Source organism: Pinus tabuliformis, chromosome 4_1 (genome assembly GCF_031772625.1).
Source record: "Pinus tabuliformis cultivar Carrire ecotype Pingquan chromosome 4_1, CPIR1, whole genome shotgun sequence".
Taxonomy (NCBI): Eukaryota; Viridiplantae; Streptophyta; class Pinopsida; order Pinales; family Pinaceae; genus Pinus; species Pinus tabuliformis.
The window spans coordinates 714,812,488-714,833,632 of record NC_142303.1 but is presented as its reverse complement, the minus strand read 5'-3'; the positions used below and the strand labels follow the sequence as shown (position 1 = coordinate 714,833,632).

Genomic DNA, 21,145 nt, shown 5'->3' with positions numbered 1-21,145 from the left:
CAACATATATTTTCCACAGTTTAGGTTTTAAGGGGGAAGACTCAATGGCCTTGGTTTCAAAATGTTCCATGAACAAATTAGCAATGATGGGAGACAAGGGTGATCCCATGGCCACACCACAAGTTTGTTCATATATCTCATCCTTGAAGCTAAAAAAGGTTGATTTTAGACAGATTTCCACTAATTTAGCTGTGTTAGGGTCAGTGATTTTGTGAACAACATCCATGGCTTCAGTGATTTTACATCAAAGCTCACTAAGATGTCATCTTGGTCTAGTTTTATTTGCTTGATTTCATTGATGAAATGATTGGAATCTTTGACAAAGGAGCTAGTGTTACCCATCAAGGGTTTGAGCTTTTTAGCAAGATATTTCGCAAGGTGATAAGTAGGGCCTCCAATTGTGTTGACAATGGGTCTAATAGGTATACCTTCTTTGTGAATTTTAGGGGCTCCATATATCCTGGGGGTGTAGGGGTTGGTTTCAATAAGATTCTTCATATTGTGTTCATTGCTTAATTTTATTAGGTTATTGACATTCTTGGATATCTTCCTTATGGGATTCTTTTTTAATTTGATGTAGCAACCACTATTGGTCAAGTGGTCTAGCATTTTCTCATTATAGTCTTTAGTGTTCATTATAACCGTCGCATCAAAAGACAAGGATGTAGATCCCACCCTATACAGGCAACTCATAGGGTCCCTGATATATTTGGTCAATACCAGGCCACACATTTGCAACTCTGTCAACACACTCAGTCAGTTCATGGTGGAACCCAAGAGGACGCACTGGGCAGCAGCCAAACATGTTCTCAAGTATTTACAGGGAACAATGGATTATGGAATCTTGTACACCAGGAGTAACAATATCAGATTGAGTGGATTTACCAATGTAGATTGGGCAGGAAGTTTAGTGGATCGGAAAAGTACCTATGGGTACTGTTTCAACATTGGATCAGGAATGACCTCCTAGTGCAGTAGGAAACAGAAGTTTGTGGCTCTAAGCTCATCTGAGGCAGAATATATGGCGGCAAGCACAGCTTCGTGTGAGGCCATATGGCTTAGAAAACTGCTTGTGAACCTATTCAGAAGAAATATGGAGGCAACCAAGATCATGTGCGATAATCAGAGTTGCATCAAGCTCTCTGAGAATCCAGTGTTTCATGATAGGTCAAAGCATATTGATATCCGGTGTCACTTTGTTAGGGACTGTGTCCAACGAGGAGCTGTACAGTTGAGCTACACTCCTACAGGAGAACAGGTGGCGAGCATCCTCACCAAGGCCCTTGGAAGGACAAAATTTGACTACTTCAGGGAAAAGATGGGGATGGTAAAGAACCTGTTTCAGTAGCAGAAATGGGAGTGATAATTGCAAGGATGCAGAGGGAGTTGCAGTGTTGGGAGAAAGGACCAGCGGTAGCACAGATGCAAAGGGAGTTGTCGTACAGATGCAACAGTGGCAGTAGTAGAGCCATAGGCAGCGGTACAAGATGCAGAAGTGCAGAGGATGTTGGTCAGGGAGGCTTAGCATCAGCACAGGGACCGATGCCGGATGATCAGGGTGATACTCAGTGAGGAGTATTACTAGAGCACAGTCCTCGCTAAGAGGGAGTGTTGATTTGGGGTAGCATCGGATGTGCTCTAGCCACGAAAATTGATGGAGAGGCTAAGGCACATGAGATCTCCAATACCTAGAAAGGGTTTGGGCAGATTCTAAACAGTTTGCAGATATTAAAATAATTAATATTTTTAATGGATTCCCTAAGTCTAAACTTAGGGAAAATAAAATATTAATGTGTATTAATATAAAACTATGTTAGAATGGTCCAAAAGTCATGGATCAAGCCAGATCTAATCTTAGCTGTTGATTAGGGACTTAAACTCGGTCGTTGATTTGTCAACGAGAAAAGTGTAAGAGGAGGCTTGACGATCACTTGGAGAACATACTAAGGGAGACCAATCAGTTTAATTTCTAGAGCGGGGTTAGCTAGGAAATTGAACCAGTGGTCTGGTGAGCAGTCAGAGGGCAACAAGTACGGAGCAGAGAGGCGAGATCAGCGTTGAGGCAAGAGAGGCAGACGCAGAGGCAGCAGAAGACTGTGCAGTCACCTGCTGGGCCTACGTGAGTGACACAGACAGGCCCAGGGCTGACGCAAAGGGTTTGAAAGCCACGCAAAGGTCAGTCGGGCTAACGCAGTCAAGTAGGGGCTGACGTAGAGGGTTTGAAAGCCACGCAAAGGTCAGTTGGGCTGACGGTGGGATTGGGAGAAGCACTGGAGAATTATTTCTCTCTGTGGGTAACCCAGTTTGCCACCCTATTGAACAAAAGAACTGTAGAATAATAAAATCCTCTCTTGTCGCACCGGTTTTCCCACATTGGGTTTTCCGGGGACTATTGTCCAAAATATCTGTGTCAATGTGTTAATGCTTGTGCATATGTTTGTTTCTGTATTACGATGTAATATCTGGGGCAGTATTTATTTTAATGTTTATTGAAGTAATTTCATAAATAATTTATTATGGAATAAGTAGGAAAAATAAATCAGTTGTTGCATTGATAGAATTTTCACATCTTAGATCACTGGCACTAACAAACCAAGAATCTCAACAAAGCTACTTTGCACAGCGGAATATAAACAAAATAAAATCTACTAGTGCACAAAATATACACAACATTGTACAATTTTATACATGTATGTACAACGACCCAATCTTCGGTATATTAAACCAACTGAATAATACAATAATCTAGGGCTCTCGCATAAGGGATAATGGCCCTTAATTATCCTCAAGTGCAAGAATACAAATACAAGATAATCAAACAGTCTAGCTGATGTAGTGCACCTCATAATTTCTTTGTCATAGCATGTAACCTGCTGGTCCTTTTGCTCCCAATCTGCTCACTAGTTGCCCCTTAGTCCATCAAGGAACAACACAGAGACTCCAGGACAGTTGCATGTTATCATTGTTGCAAGTCACTTCTGCTACAATGAACTTTGGTTTATCAATATGCTCCTCTAGGCTGGCTAATACCAGAGCTACAATCTGTCTTTCCTACTAGTCACTTTAGTCCATTAAAGTGCCACATAGGCCATCAAATCTTCACCCAACACACATTTGTCAACGTCCTTCTTGAACACTTGTTCTAGGGCTACTTTGGACACTTTCTTTTTGCCCTCCACCAACCACTAAGTGCCCAATACAACTGCCAAAATTCATTGTAAAATCTGCTCCTAGTTAGGGCTTCCAACCACCCAAGTCAACCCTTCCACTTGGCTTCTACAGGCTACCTATTTTCTCCACACTTGGACCATCCACCTAGCATTCAAACAACTCAAATACACCTATACATACATTGGAATGATGTGTCAATGCTGCAACTTAGGTGATCTGGTTAGGGCATGACATAAGTCCACGTCAAACCTCTTAAAGACCCACACAGCACTCCCTATAGTTGCGGTCACCTTTCTTTAGTCTCCTCTTCTAATACGATGCCATCCCAACACTTGCCAAAGCCTTCTAGCCCTCTCCAAATGTCTTGTATAGACCTGCTGCTCCAACGCACTCTTCTGGGCACAAATTTCAGGCCTTATGGCCCTCCTAGATAGCACTAACTGAGCTCGGTTAAGTCTGTTTATACCACACAGGGATGCAGCCTAATAGAAGAGGAAAATGCCACCTTAATCATACACAAAACAACCCTGAAATGTCATCAACTCAGGCGGCTTGATCTACTTCACATTCGTACCTGTAACGAGAGACAATTTACCCACAAACAGTCCTCAAACTAACTTGTCCTCTTCTCCTATACCCCGCTACCTCAAATAGGTATATTTCTTATGTTTGAATGCACTTGGGATCATAGTTTTAAAACTTCGACTCAAATTCGAAACCCGCTGAGGGTCAATTTAGACTCTGACTCCAACTCAGTATTGACTCGGCCTAGTTGATATCAATGACTCGGTATGCGTAAAAAATACATTAAATATTTAGTTTTTTATGAAAAAACATATTTTTAACAGTTTTCATTCATGTTTCCAAACTCAAAGCATTGGAATATAAAGAGAAAACATATGATCAGAGTATGCTCATGAATATATCTATTATATCAAAATGGCACCCAATGCTTTGTCCAATACATGTAATATATAGAGATCAAAAGAAAAACACATAACCAAGGAGGCTCTAAATGGCCTCTACAGCAAAAACATCACTAGTCACTACTACTAGAGAAGACAACATCATCTAGCTCAGACTCTGAATCAAAGTCAGATAGGGAAACCCATGGCTCCTCCTCATCAAGATCTCCAACTACAACTGTAGAATAGAAGCATTAGCAGGTGCAGCAGTTGCAATCTGAGATAGACGAGTTATGCGCTTGCATTGTGGCTGAGTAGAGGAAGTGCTTGCAACTAGAGGACGTGGGCCTGGTACTAGTGGATCTGTATTTAACTGAATACTATGTAATGCCTCCATCTCTAAATCCAAATCAACACCAATATCCCCATCAGGGTCAAACTTTGTTGGTTGACTCTCGACTACCCAATCTAAAGATGGATCAATATCTTCCAACACAATGGGATCTGTATCATGTCTTTTGTTCAACAATTGGTTGCATCATACCCGGAGGTTGTATTGGATGTAGACTAGATCATTTAACGGTTTTTCTTCTAAACGGTTTCTCTTCTTCGTGTGAATCCTCTCAAAGACAGACCAATTGCGCTCACACATAACCAAGGAGGCTCTAAATGGCCTCTACAGCAAAAAAATCACTAGTCACTACTACTATAGAAGCACAGACAGGGAAACCCATGGCTCCTCCTCATCAAAATCTCCAACTACAACTGTAGAATAGTAGCACTAGCAGGTGCAGCAATTGCAAGCTGAGATAGACGAGTTATGCGCTTGCATCGTGGCTTAGTAGAGAAAGTGCTTGCAACTAGAGGACGTGGGCCTGGTACTAGTGGATCTGTATTTAACTGAATAGTCTGTAATGCCTCCATCTCTAAATCCAAATCAACACCAATATCCCGATAAAGGTCAAACTCTGTTGGTTGACTCTCGACTACCCAATCTAAAGTTGGATCAATATCTTCCAACACAATGGGATCTGTATCATGTCTTTTGTTTAGCAATTGGTTGCATCATAGCCGGAGGTTGTATTGGATGTAGACTAGATCATTTAACAGTTTTTGTTCCAAATGGTTTCTCTTCTTCGAGCATATCCTCTCAAAGACAGACCAATTGCGCTCACACCTAGAAGCACTGCAAGTTTGACTCAAAATACGGATTGCAAACTTCTGCAATTGAGGACAATGGCTACCAAATGCCTCCCACCATTGTGCTGCAAAAAACATAGTTGTGTAATGAGTTAACTCAACAAATAATATCCAACTTTCAAAATATAAACAATTTAACAAAATAAGAATTTGAAAATTGAAATTGTTTACTTGGCTCATCTGTGCCCCTTGCAATTCTTGCTAGGTTCTTGCCATAGGTGTTGTGAAAATTTATGAATCTATACATCAAAAATCCTACTGCATCATTGGTTTATCATCTCCTACTTGTTTTTACATTCAACAAGTTATTTAATTATTTAAACAACGATGAAAACACTATTGCATACTACACATACATACAGATCATGAACTGAAAATAGAACGAGACAAATACACAAGGGACGCCGTTACTTTTGGACAAATGTCCCCAAAAAAAACTCAATGCAGGAAAACCGGTGCAGCATATAGAGGGTTTGATTATTAAGCAAGCAAAATCTGAGTACAACCGGTTGCCTCTCACACCGGCTAACCATTTAGAGAAATATCGGCAACAAGAAATACATACGAGGGTTTACCTCATTCTCTAAGTCACAATTGATCCACTGAATGGTTGACTCTGGCAAGCATTGCAAAAATCCCAGCACAATTTGGTCTGTGTGGGCTAGCATCTTGACTCTGGGAGATTGTGTCACTTCTCTACTGGATCGATTTTCTCTCAAGACGATTTTCTCTCAGGAGCTTCGACTTCTCCAACTCCCAGCGAAATCTCGAACTCCCAGCAAAATCTCGAACTGCCACTACAAGAACCCTCTTGGCCTGCATCAGCTCTGTGTGAGCCCCTTCCTGGGCTATGTAGGCCTCTGTGCTACCTCTCTGATTCTATTGTTGCCTCTCTACCTGGTACTCGTTGGCTCGAAACTCGCTTCCAATCCAACTCTTTGCTACTGCCCCTCTCAGTGCAATAGATCACTTGTTCGATTTTCTCAGCAAACCGCGCCCCAGAAAAATCGAACTGACTGATATCTCCAGTGTATCTCCAACTAATCCTCAAGCCTCCTCTTATACTTTTGTCAAGATTAAGTCCCTAATCAACAGCTAAGATTAAATTAGACTTGGTCCTCGTCACTTGGAAGTTTCTCACCCATATTCTTGTTAATACCCATTAATATTTTTATTTTCCTAAGTTTAGACTTAGGAACCCATTAAAAATATTAATTATTTTAATAACTCCTCATCCAGCTAGAATTTCTCCAAACGATTTTTTGGTCTTGGAGATCTCATGTGTTCTAGCCCCTCCACAAAATTTCGGAGCTAGGGCACATCTAATGCTACCCAAAATCAACACTCCCTCTTAGCGAGGAATGTGCTCTAGCAATACTTCTCAATAGAAGTATTACACTGATCCACTGCATCGGTCCTCTGTGTTGTTGATGCTTGGCATGTTGCCCTTCATCAACTGCATTGTTGCATCCTATACTACTACCCATGACTCTGCCACTTCCATTGCTGCATCTGTACTACAGCTCCCTCTCAAAACGTTGCATCATGTTTCCCATAGCACTGCCACTGCTAACTGTCGCACTGCAACTCAGTTGTTGAGATGTAAGCAACTGAAAATCCACCCAAAAACTAGCATGTATGGAAGCACCTCAAGGATCCTGCCCCTGGTTCATGTAGTCCTCTCAACTACAACTCCATGTCGCCCCACCTCTTCTCCATAGGCGCATGAACACTCATGGCACAATCGTCATACTCGCCTTCCTTGTCATGTTTCGCTGGAGTAGCCTTCGAGTCAGAAGCCTCCTCCTTGCCCTTCTTCAAGGGGCACTGAGTGCCGAAATGTTCAAGTTCCCCACACTTGAAGCATCTGACCTTGGAAATATCCTTCTTCTTTCTCTTTTGTTGCCCTTATTGCCCCGATGATGCGAGAGTTGCATCCTCCTCCTTCTTGACCCAAGCTCCTTTGTCGCTACTCCCTGGTCAACCTCCTAATCTCTTCTTGTCGAAGAGTTGCCCACATCTCCTCCCAAATGGGGAGAGTCGCTCTGCCCAAGATACTTTGGACAAATGTCTCCCAGTCCTCGGTGACTACATTCAGGGCAGTCCCGACCATGAACTCAGGATCTAGTGTAGACCCCACAAAAGCCAACTGGTCGCGAATCCCTTGCAACCTGAGGGGGAAGGGATCGATCTCTTCTCCCTTCTGCATCTGGTACTATCTCAATTGATTTTCTAACAGAATCTTCCGTTGGACGAAAGTGCCCTGTTACAAGGTGGTCAGCGCCTCCCACATCTCCCTTGTTTCTTTATCAGCAATGTGTGGTACTACATGATCTTTCACCCCGTCTAGCATCATGCACTTGACCTTTGCTTGGGCCTCCTCGTACTTCTTTAATGAATCAGCGTCGACCGGAACAGCACTACTTTCAAGGCATAGTTCTTGATGTGATGTTTGTCTAGGATTGTCAGGATCCTGGCCTTCTGGATGACAAAATTGGATGCTCCATCCAATTTGTTCTAATCCCTCAATCCATTGACTGCCATCTCTGCTCAGCAAATATAGGACTAGTTCTCTTCTCCCTCTCCTACTGCTAATCCAGCGACTCGGATTTGGATTTCTTGGTGCTATAAATCCTCTAAGGAACAAGCTCCTCTAAACTCCCTCTCATTCCTAATTTCCTTCATGGAAATCCTCTGGCCAAATGTCAAATCACTCCTCTCCAATCCTCCTTTGTTGTTGCAACCCGAATCTAGATTTCTTTGGCTAGAAATATGTCAAGGCAGTGACTCCCTCTACATCGGCTTTGTCTCCACAGACACTGTTTTGCACCAACAGCAACGATGTCCCACCAACTCCACTGATCGAATTTGCACTGCTTCTCCAGCCCCGGCAACTGACTGCACTGAGCCTCTCAAGCTCTATGCTTGTGCAGAGATTTAACACAGTCACTGCATGAGCTCTTCTTGGGTACTGCGTCACCCTCTATAGGCTCAAAATGCTGACGCAGGCACTGTGTAAGCCTTTGTGTCACTCCTGTCGCTGCTCCTCTGCCTCTAAAACAGCGTTGTCACTCAGGATAGCTACTTCTCTGCAGCAAATTCTCTGGATCTCCCGGCTGGTGTCTTCAATCTCCTATGATCTACAATCCTCTAACACCATGTGAAAATTTATGAATCTATACATCAGAAATCCTACTGCAATCATTGGTTTATCATCTCTGACTTGTTTTTACATTCAACAAGTTATTTAATTATTGCAAACTACACATACATACAAATCATGAAATGAAAATAGAATGAGACAAATAAACAAGGGACACTACTATTTTTGGACAAACGTCCCCGGAAAAGCACAATGTGGGAAAACCGGTGCATCATATAGAGGGTTTGATTATTAAGCAAGCAAAATCTAAGTACAACAAGTTCTCTAATTCACAACTGATTCACTGAATGGCTGACTCCAGCAAGCACTACGAAAATCCCAACACAATCTACTTTGTGTGGGCAAGCATCTTGCCTCTGGGAGACCACGTCACTTATTTTTTGGATCGATTTGCTCTCAAGAGCTTCGACTTTAGCCCTCCGGACTCAACACATCAAACTCCCAGCAAAATCTCGAACTCCCCAGAATTATCTCACACTGCCACTACAAGAACCCTCTTGGCCTGCATCAGCTCTGCGTCAGCCCCTTCTTGGGTTGCGTAGGCCTCTGTGTTGCCTCTCTGATGATATTGTTGCCTCTCTGCCTAGAACTCGTTGGCTCGAAACTCCCTTTCGATCCAACTCTCTACTACTGCCCCTCTCACTACAACAAATCACTTTTTCGATTTTCTCAGCAAACCGCACCCCAGAAAAATCGAACTGACTAATCTCTCAAGTGTATCTCCAACTAATCCTCAAGCCTCCTCTTATACTTTTCCTGTCGATGAATCAACGGTCGAAATTAAGTCCCTAATCAACGGCTAGGATTAAATCAGACTTGATCCTCGTCACTTGGAAGCTTCTCACCCATATTCTTGTTAATACCCATTAATTTTCCTAAGTTTAGACTTAGGAACCCATTAAAAATATTAATTAATTTAATAACTCCTCATCCGACTGGAATTTCTCCAAACGATTTACGGGTCTTGAAGATCTCACGTGTTTTAACCCCTCCACAAAATTTCGGAGCTAGAGCACATTCGATGCTACCCAAAATCAATAGGCACATGTGGCTCTATTGAAAGAAGTGATTTGTCAATGTATCTCCAGCTGCTCACTCTCATTAGGGACCATGCGCTCAAGGCACTCAATCAATCCATCTCTAACCTCCCCAGTCAAAGCTTCTCCCTCCAGAGCTTTATAATGATACCTTGGGTTCAGAAAAAACCCAACTGCATGTATAGGGCAATGGAGTTGATTGTTCCATCTTTGATCAATGATTTCCCAAATGGGCCCATACTTAGCCACTCTATCCTTGTATGTTTCCTTTATTTGCTCCTTTGCCTGATCCATAGCCTCATAAATGAAACCCATAGCCAATCTTTCCCCATCCACCAACTGCAACACCTTAACTAGTGGCTCAACAACCTTCACAATCTTTGTTGCATATGGGAAATTTTCCTAAAGTGACTTTGATTTAACTTAACTTTATGAGAAATAAAGTTAATGAGAAAAATGTCCTTTATTAATGTCAATGAGAGATTAAAACACAGCCATTGGATCAAGAAGGCCCAAGATTAAATACGATCCCTTGATCACGGAGGCTAGGTGAAAGGTCAAAGGACACCCTTTCTTGTCCTTTATAGTGGCACAAATCCCAAGGAAGAACTCCACTCTTTTGTTGAGTGACAGCGGCAAGTGAAGAGAGAAGGTTGAGTTGAACGGGTAAGAGTTCCTGAATACAACAGTCAAGTGGCATAAATTTCAAAACAAGAGTGTTTGCATGAATCCCATGGCAGTGTGAAAATGAATTGCAAACCATACAGTAGAGAAATGGTAGTCTGTACAACAGTCTAGAGGCACGAAAATCGAGGCTGAGAAGGGGCATGAATTTCTGAGAGTGTCATACCATACAATAATTGTTTGCATGCTTTCCAAGACAATTTTGGTGCTGATTTTGTCATTGCACAATCTGTATAGGTTGTGCAATTAAGACAGCAGTCGGCGTGCAATTCTAGGCAGGTCGTATAGTGGATTTGGCAGCTGTTTTGTGGCTTGAAAATCAAGATAAGTCTGCAATTCCATTGTTGGGCTTGTAAACTCTAATTGCTGAAGAATAATAATAAAATCCTCCATCTCCCAAACTGGTTTTCCCTCCGGGGTTTTTCCAAGGAATTTTGTCCAAAAGTTTACGAGTACAATTTCATGGTTTGCTGAGTTATTTGTTGATTTAAAAGTTCAGAATTTGTTATCTGTGTTGCTGTTCATAAAAATCGGAATTCAATTTGTGGAGTGAATGCAATTTTGTGAGTATATCTTTTATTGGAATTGCAACCTGAGTGTTGACAAATGTTTGATGAAAGTTCTACAAGAGAAACTTGAATTGTAGTGAATTTTCTGAGTGGTTATTTTACAGAGAATATGTGTGCAAAGTTTTATTATTTTTTTATTTTTTTGAATGCCCTTCATGAGAAATGCCAATGGTTTGCATTAAAATATACTTTAAATTTCTTTCTTCTCATTTTCTGGTTATATTTTACAAATTTATAGCAAAAATTCCTTCAACAAAACTCTGAGAATGGCCAAAGGCCTGATTAAGGTCAATGACCTGTAGATCAGAGAAACCCTAAAAAAGCATTAGCCAAAAGCCAGATCAAACAAGGTCTGATAAAGGAAAGTGGCCAAAGGACGGGGTCAGAAAAACAAAGCTTTGATACCAAATATGAAAACAAACCTGGCTCACGATTAAATATCCAAACGACTTGGAATATAAAGTAATCCATTGAGGATTAAAATAATAATATATTGAATAAAGTATGAGAAAATGGTATGATAGTAAATGATGGCCTCCTATATATACCTAGGCAAGAGTGCCCTTTCATGAAAGGCCAGGTCCTTTAGATGATATATGACAGCCATGTCCTTTAGAAGATATATGACCTTTCATTATTACTAATTGTCACTTATTAATTATTATTTAATAATGTTTATGTTTTTATATTTATTACACCCCACTAATGCCATACAAGTTCAACCCTCTTTTAATTCTCCCCAAAGTCCAAAAGGGGCAGCCTGCTCATATAAAGTATATGTTGATGTTAGGTGGCTGTTGTAAGTGAGGTAAACTGCTGTAAACATCCAAGTAACAGCCATAAATATAGCTGGAACTCTTACATAGGAGGGGGTCAACCTCTCTATAAATGAAACAAGCTCATCTGGTTCCCCTGAATTCCATTAAAAACTGATCATGTTGACTTCATTCAAGACAAGTGAGCTGCCTCCACAACTAAAATTTCTTAAATCAGTGGTCTGACCAATAATAATGTGATGTCCCCACCACTTAGGAGGCTTATGACGGAGTCCACTAGCCTAATGTGGTTCCCGTAGGCTAAAGCAAGGAAAAAAATTAATAAGGGGGCTCGAAGAAAATTATTTTCTTAGACGTATGGATTTCAGAACCCGTATCTGTTTCAGTGCAACTTCGTCCAAAATTAGCAAAGAGGAAAGGTTCAACCAAGTTGCCCTACTCTGCCAAAAATATTGACCAGTCATTTACCAAAAATAGAATGGAAGCCAAGAAGCCAATTTAGCTAATTGTCAAACATACTTAAGGAAGGTGCCCAGAGTTTTCTTCATGAGAAAAAGTTGGAATGATTGCCATAGAGTACCCTAAAAAGCCTCCATTCGCTCATTCCACACCTGCCATTGGAACCAAGAGCTTAGCACCCCCACCTGCTAAAATAGCACTACTAAATATGGGCATGCCAAAAATAGAAATCCAGCTCGTGAAAATTAGAAAGATGAAAAGTGAAGGGAACTAGTTGGAGATCACTACTAAATATAGCATCCCTAAAATTAAGCACTGCTAAAATAGCAGCATCTTGCATGTAAATGAAATCAGTCTCATTGGACTCAATTTTCAGCAAGGAATCGAATATAAGCTTAGAATCATCATACAAGCCCTGAAACCATATCTGCTTAAAATAACAGTATCTCAAATATTTCCTAGAAAAAGTTCAGTTGCATTGTGAGTTTGCAAGGATTCCAAATATTTGATCACCTTTAACCTGTGGACCTCAAATTTGAGCTCCTAGAAAATAGGAAAACTACTAACGATACCAATTTCCACCAAAATTGGTGTATATACCTGTGAAATGTGTTTGCCTTTCTGAAACCTATAGGGTCTCTATGAAACCTGATGCACCTATTCACTTAATACCAGTGTAGTGAAAGCTAGCTAGCCCTTAACCCTCCAGTGCACTATTATAGTGGGGTTAACACTATTATATTAGTCTTGCTCATGGAAGTACTGGTTAGTTACTTCCTTGAGAGCATTTTCATAGACATATTCTTACTCTCGTATAAGATGACCAGGGCATCATACATTTCCTTAACAGTGTTCTTTGCAATGAGAGTGATTAGATGATCCTTCACCAAATCTAGAATGATCCATTCTACTCTGACCAATTTCCTAGCATGCTAGGTCAAATCCTTCGGATCACTAGGAAATATCACATCCTTCTCCAAATGGTAACACAGTTCAAATTCCTTCCAAGAGAACGTGCAGCCTGCACTTCTATGGAACAAAGTTGAAAGTGCCTCCAACATAATCTCTGAGACTGCGATTAGACATGACAGGAACTCTTCAAAAAACCACAAACAAATCAACAACTATGAATCAAATCTGCAACCTATTACCAGTGTGGATCACATTTCTTAGTTACACAAAATATCACTCCACTACCTAGAGGAACTAGGCCATCACACCCCACAACTGTTCACAAGTCCAGATTTGCTTCACTTACTAAAGCTCAGGCATCCCACTTTTGAAACCCTGTAACTTCCCCTTACAAGTTGTTGTTCTATCCATACATGGATTCCTGTAAAGTTTTATCAAATGTGCTCAAGTAAATTTCTCAAACCATGGTAAGTAGATTCTGCACTCAGAGAATAACTAATCCTAAGTAACTATAAATCTGAAACCCTATCAAAATATTTAAAATTGATTCATGCGTTAAGCAGATGTAGGCAATTTGAAGAAAAGTCGATTGTTTTTCTAAACACATTTGATGTAACAACTCACACATAAATACCCATAACTTATCTGACGTAATGTCCAAGATCAAGTTCTCTTACTTCATTACATATGCAATGTCCTTTACAAGAAGCTTCTGCGTGTACTTCAAGATATAAGAGAAAACTGTGAAAACCTGGATATAAGCAACCAGCATCAATTACAAATTATCCATGTTATACTCACATTTTTTAAAACAAATAATCAACCAGACAACAAGTATACTTTAAAACCTGCCTACATAATGAAAACGAAATCATGAAATTATGGCTTCTGAACAAAGACAATAAGATTGAAGATACTGGATATACCATCACCTGTTCAAGAATTTCAGGATCTCGATCTCCACCAGATTCTAGAAGGTTTCCCATGGTTTCCATCAGTTTATGGAGAAAACTGCCAAGACAGGTCAAAAATATTGAAAGAATGAATTGTGATGTGATATAATCACTCCAATTATTCAGAATGCATTGATCCTAGTATCATAAACTGGATGTCTTGCAATGCACTGTAGAATCACATTACAGTAACGGAAAGGAATGGATACATGTATCTATTAACTCCTTAAAATGACTCCCCATAATAGTATTAAACATAAACATGAATTTTAAATGCCAGTGACACGATATAAAATGAATGTCACAAAACAATTGACTTGCAACCATGCATAAATGAGATCTAGATAGATCAATGGATGACCTAATTGCAACATGCGAAACTATACTTTTTATCCTTCAAAGAAAAAAGAAAAAAACTTACGGCATGAACTCCTCACGCAAATCCCTTGACAGAACTGCAATCAAACTGCGAGAACATAATTTAATTAATCAGAAGAAATTAATAAATACCAAACATGTTGTACCTGGAATTTCTAAAAGAACATACCATTAATTAGAAACACCAAAGTTCTGAGATAGAGGATTATGCAAAAGAACAGGAGAGCAATTAAATTAAGAAGCAAATAAAGTCATCACATAACACAAGAACAGAACAGTTATTGATATTGAATAAAACATCCCATTGCATTATGTGTATGTTTAACAAACACAGTATACCATACAAGCAATCACATGCATAATTGTTAGTATATAAATAAATCCACCCACACCTCTCAATCTCAAGGGTATGTCTTTTGATTTAGCAGGCAGACTCGGACCAGTCTGAAGCTTGAACAGCTCAACTTTTGACACTCCTCTTTAGAAGGTCAAAAGTGCCCATTTCAGATAATTCGTTAGTTACCTCCCAATGGAAGTTGGAGCACATTTTTCCTAGGGCTGTTTTCATAGTGAAAACTCCTCCAATACACTGCTAGGGGATGACTAAAACATAAAACTTATTGGGCACGCAGCTACTACAGATTTTCAACAGCTACAGCAGCAACTAGGACAAGGTTTATCATTTCTCTCAGCTGACATGAGCTAGATAAAAATTTGCAAGAACAAAGATACATCTCATATATTTCATTCATCAAAATGCTTCTTTTACATATGTAAGCAATGTCAAAGAGATAGCTCAAGGGCTTCACTCATCTAGTTGTGCCAGCAGGTGCATGGTTCAAATCCCTCAAGTTAGGTGCACTAGTCTTCACCAACAGGTTCGCTAGGTGTGAAAATTCCTACACTCGAAGGAACCCCTACTGCAGCGAATATGAATCTAATTCACCTACTTGATTTTTAATATACATTAACCAAGTTATTCTTCTGAATACTGAAGCAGATTACTTCTGCAGCCTACACTAATTAAATATTTGATCTCATGAAACAGAAAACAGAGCAAAGAACAAGATACATAGGACACACTTATTTTTGGACAGAATAATCCCCAAAAAAACCCAATGCAGGAAAACTGATGCAGCAGTTCTAAGGGTTTATTATTATGGTTGAGAAATATCTTAATACAAATCATGGATGCACATCTAGCATTCCTTTACAGAGAAAATACTAGAGGAAAATCTGACTGAGTTTTACCTCACTTCACCTGGCAGAATTTCGGCTGATCCGGCACAAGACTGGCTAACCCCGGCTATTTCTGTGTTGGCTCTGCGTCAACCTTGCGTCACCTTCTCTGCCCTTTGCGTCAGCTCTCCTAGTTGTTCCGGCAGTTCTGGATTCTGCATGACAGGCAGCTTTTCTGCGTCAGCTCTCCCGGCTACTGTGTTGCCTCTGCGTTAGCTCTCCCAGTTGTTCTAACAGTTCCCAACAGTTTTGGTTGTTTCAATTGTTCTGGATTCTGCGTGACATGCAGCTTTTATGCGTCAGCTCTCCCGTCTACTGTGTTGCCTCTCTGCAAGCTCTCTCTGTTATGTATTTTCCGGAAAGTCCTTCTCCCGGATTCTCTCTGGCCCTCAGCTGCAAGATCTCCCCAATCAATTTTCCTCTTGAGAACTTCTCACCTCAAAAAATCGATTTCCTCAATCTCTCTCTGTGTGTTTCCAAATGAACCCCAACCCTCCATTTTATACTTTTCATGTTGAGTCTTCAACGACCGAGATTAAGTCTATAATCACCGACTAAGATCAAAACATTACTTGATCCGCCTTTTAGATCATTCTGACCCATATTTTGATTAATATCCATTAATATTTTAATTTCCCTAAGTTAAGACTTACGAACTCCATCAAAAATATTAATTATTTTAATAAAATACAATCCGGGTGGAATTTCACCAAACGGTTTATGGGTTCTTTAGAACTCATGTGCCTTAGCCTCTCCAACAATAAATCCTAGAGCACTTCCGATTCTACCAAAAACTAACACTCACTCTTAGAGAGGAAAGTGCTCTAGCAACAATGTCCATCTGCATGTTGCTCTGTTTCTGAAGCACCTCCTTCCTGCACTGTTGTTGCCACCAACACTGTGTTGTTGTTGCTACTGTATTGTTGCCCATGACACTGCCACCGTTTCATTTGTACTACAGCTCCCTCTCAAACGCTGCATCTGCTATGCTGCTAGCACTACCACTGCTAACATTGCATCCGAACTGCAACTCCGTTGCTGAGAGAAGCAACTAAAAAACATCCAAAATTAGTTGAACTTAACTGTGTTTAGCATAATACAATGAATGTTGGAATATGACTATTGTTCATTCTGACCCCCTGAATCTTTTGCGCTGCTGCTGAATTTTTGCACTGTGCCAACTGCACTGCTACCAACCTTGCTCTGCGTTGATCAGTTTCTGGTCCCCAACTACTGCATTTGTCCTCCAAACACTCTACTGCATCATCTGACACCAAGTCCATCTCGCTACTGCATCATCTGACTACCATTCACTCTGCTATTGGAAGAAACAGAAAAAACCTCTAAGAGTAGAGGCATTCTCAAACAGCTTGAGAAACTTCAAAGATTGTTTTCTCTTCCAAAGTTCCTCCAAGCGAAAGGACTTTAACGTCGAACAAGCCTCAATCCTCAACCAAAGGGTAGTGCAAATCACATTGGAAAGTTCAAAATGTAACAAGAGCAACCTCTGAGAAATAAGATCGAGACTTTTCCTAATCTCGGAAATCTCAGAACGAATAAGCGCAAGGATAGCAATCAAAAATACCCGATGGTTCTTGGAATTATTAAGGGGATGCTTCATCTTAGAGAATGAAGGAATGATGGAAAAATCTCTACATATTTTTAGGAATGCCAGATCTGATTTCATCTTAGAAACCTACAAACGTGCCTACATGAAATGATAAAAATTTAATCGCAATGGCCCTACCGTGCAGTGTTGTAATTTCTGAACTTAGGCTTTTGTGATCCATAACTAGATTGAAAAGAAATCTTTCAGTGATAATCACATCGGAGAAAATATTGTCGACGCATTTCGAACCAACTAGTGGGTTCATCTTCAAGACAAGATGAAGAACCAAATCATGGCATTAGATAAATAGATGCAGAGATATGTTTACTATCTGCTAGAATGTTTAACAAGTGTACATCTCTCTCTATTCTTGGGATGAGTTACACTTCTCCTCAAGTAACTCTTCCCTCATGGAATTCGATTTTCTTATTATTGGCTCAAGGAACAAAAATCATTTTGTAACTCCTCTCCTTTCTCATCTATCTCAGCAAGAGAAAGTGAGAGGAGAGTAGCATGTTCATTGTAAAGGACGAGAGCTAGTGATAAGTGTGTGCAAAAGAAGTGTGAGAGCAAGTGAAGAGTAAGAGCAAGGGAAGAGTTAGAGCAAGTGTGAAGGACAAGATTCAATCAAGAGAAGGAATAGATCTTCAAGCAAAGAGCAAGGGCACTTTAGCTGCAAGTTGATCAGACATTGGTGACTTTATTCATTCTCATTCTCTCTCTCTTTGTACTCTGCTGAAAATTTGAGGAAATCTAATAGAAGAAGAATCATTTGGGTTTTCCCCTTGTGGGTTTTTCCCTGGTCATTGGACCTAACTCTCAGTGTCTCGTATTTGTACTTGGTTGTCTTCATATGATCCTTAAGTTTATGTTCTATCTACAATTGTTGAGCTGAAAAGTTGTGAAGAAGAAATTTGCATTCTAAGTAATTGTATGTTGGAAATATTGAGAGGAGGGTGAATCAGTGTTTCTTTTCAATTGTTATTTTTACTAGTTAAGATCACTTATAATTAGAACACAAAATGAACAATAAGAATAAATACTTTTATTAATCTCTTCCTTACAATAAATTCAATACAATAATGTGTAGGGCTCCCACCCTAGATGAAGACACCAATCTTCAATCTCTCAGGCTCCAACTTGTATTTTTCCAAGCACCGACTTGGACTTCCCAAGGCTCCAACCTTGTTAATTTGAGGCACCAACCTCTAGGGCTCCAACCCTATCTTTGGTATAGGCTCCAACCTAGTTTCTTGAGGACTCCTATCCTCTAGGACTCCAACCCTCAACTTTAATTTGTCAAGATGTGTTTGATTATTTTTCACAGCTCCCAATGTCTTCTTCAACGAGCCCTGTCGATTTTCAGCAATGCCTTCACTTAGTCTCCACGTCACTTCATCAATGACAACCTTGTCTTACCATGAAGATGTCGCCACTACTCTTCATATTACCCAAACACTTTCTCCAAGGTCACTTCGTGATGACTAATGCATCATGGTCTCCAAGATTAACTCCAAGGACAACTAGGGCTTCTCAACAATGTGTCTACAATAAGTTGCACTAAGCCTCAAAGTCTGCACCAAATAATTCTTCTAAGGATTCTATAATGTACCTCAACACTATTGCTTCAAGGATGCTTCAATATGTCTGCTACAAGGATATCTTCAAATTGTCATCAACAAACTTCACTATCCAAAGGCCCTCAAGTTCTTAACTTGTTCAAGGTTCCAATGGTTCCACTATCCAAAGCTTCACTTGTCAAAATCTTCTACACTGCCCAATGCCTTAATACTTCTTTACTGCCCAATGCCTTAATGCTTCACTGTCCAAGCTTCAAGCTATTCTTTGTCCTATGCTCCAAGCTCTTCTTTATTCACTGCTTCAGACAGTGACCTCAAACTCAAGAATTAGAATCACCAGCAGCCTTACTGTCTTTGTCCAGAACACTGTTGAAATCACTGGCATTCAATAGATAACACACATTCACGTTGTCTCACACAAACTCACAATCAAAAACTTTGTCATAACCGATCATCATAGTTTCACGAATGTTGCCTTTACATCGAGTTCACATTTGTGTAAGATCATATCATTGCACATACTATCACATGAATTTGTCAAGCCAAATATTATTGTAGTTCAGTCTTCCTATGGTTAAGAGTTGTCGTGAGTATGGTCTAAGGTATAGTCACAAATGTATACTTCTATAAGGAGGTCTGAGACAGCAAGTTTGCACCAGTTCCAAGCCACAGACAAGTGTTGAACCTCCAAATCCGAGATTATGTGATGCATGTGGTGATCACAGGTCCAAGAATGTGGTGTCTGAGGGTCAAAAGTCTATAATCTGAGTTTAACCAAGATATAAATCGAGTTCTGCTGCATGTAGCTTACTCCATCTGCTTGTGATGTCTAAGCCAAGGAGTTGCTTCAAAGGTTAAATGATCTGTCTTTTTTAATAACCCAATCAACAATTCTTTTCGGCCTCTAAGTCTTCTCTCCTTGGTGTTTTTCCTCGTTGTATTAACTCTGAATTGTTTTACTGAAATTGATGATAGAAATGAGAGTTTGTGGTCTCTATTTATACACATTTTGTCATGAAAAATAAAGGGATGTGACCATGGAAGGAGGCCGACATGAGGGGCAGGGTATAGGTTGGCCAGATTGGAAAAATAGAATATATAATTTTTCAAAAATCAATTTCTCTCAGGTCATTTGGAGTAAGGAGTTGAGTGAGGACTCATTAGAAAGAGGAAAGAACCCTCTTTAAGATGGTAAAGGACCCACAGTGATAGGATGCCTCCAAATTGTCAAAAATTATTTTTCTTTGGTTGTTCTTGAATTTTTTTATGCATAAGGTGTGTGGGACAGAACGAGGTCATTAGTGCTTGTCATGTCTTCAATTGTGTCATCATATCATCTCTATGTCATCATATGGTCCTCCATCTCATCATATGGTCTCCAACCATGTCATCATATGTAATCAAGTCCTTCTTCAAGTGTAGTCATTTGTAGAAATTTCACCCGTAGAACAAACCGATATATGCAATGTCCTAAAGCATAATACTTGTTCTACTTCTACAAAACATTAAGCGGAAGCATAATCGAATTCATGAGCAACATCAAGTAGAAACATGCATAACTGATCAAGAGAAATAATCACACATAACACAAGATATATCCAGGGGAAAGCACCGGCATAAAACCCCAACCATGTATTATCAATCAAGTGGAAATCCTCTTCACAATACAAAAAGAATTAGCTCTCAAGCTATTCAGTTCTCAATGAACTATGAAGATATGAAGATAAGTCTCATGAACCAACCAAGCCCTGTTTATTTAGGCTTTACGTATGGTCCTTACATAGTTTGCTTAGGAAATAATAGCAAAAGCATATGCTATTAATTCCAAACATACCAAAATAACCAATGGTCCAACTACGTAATCCTTGAGGACACTAGTTCCTCAACCATGCAAAAACTACTTACTAGAAATAGTTAAGCATCTGATAGTACACTGTCCCACATCTGATCCCAACTGGGTCTCTGACAGAACTAACATGCAACAGTTATCCATGAGTGAATTCTCAGTTATCTAAAATAATAGTTGTCACATGCATGCAAGCATTAATAAACTATATTTTATTATTTTAACAACTTGTTAAAATAATCTAACTGAACTTGACTAGTTAGAACTAAGTCAACTGATTCTCTCATTATAAAACTCATACTTATTCCCTCAATCAGTGGAGGAAATTAAGGATAAATTCCTCAATCAGTGGGACAACTCATGTGCATGCTCAGAAAGACTTCAAATTCGAATTTCCTTAACTAATTAACTCAACTGAATTAATTAATTAATATTTCCAACTGATGTTAAGACCAAAATTAATTTTACTTCCTATAGATAGACAAGAAACTGCTATAAATAGGAAGGGACCCAAAAATGCTATTTTTAAAACTTTCTATTTTTAGCAGTTTCACCTCTCACCCAATGTGACCAATGACCTCACTGGCCAAATTGCTATTTTTAGACATGCTATTTTTAACAAGTCTATTTTTAGCACATTCTAAATTTAACATTTCTTGTTGCA

The 21,145-nt window shown here is 39.8% G+C and overlaps 1 protein-coding gene across 1 annotated transcript in view; it reads right to left on the bottom strand.

The window, feature by feature from the left end:
* Window positions 1-13,881, bottom strand: part of LOC149178128 (uncharacterized) — a 104,178-nt gene extending 90,297 nt beyond the window's left edge. Inside the window, 2 exon segments of the mRNA XM_089420276.1 lie at window positions 13,554-13,627; window positions 13,809-13,881. Coding sequence (XP_089276402.1) covers window positions 13,554-13,627; window positions 13,809-13,871 — 137 coding nt within the window. The 5' untranslated portion in view covers window positions 13,872-13,881.
* Between the last annotated feature and the right edge of the window lie 7,264 nt (window positions 13,882-21,145).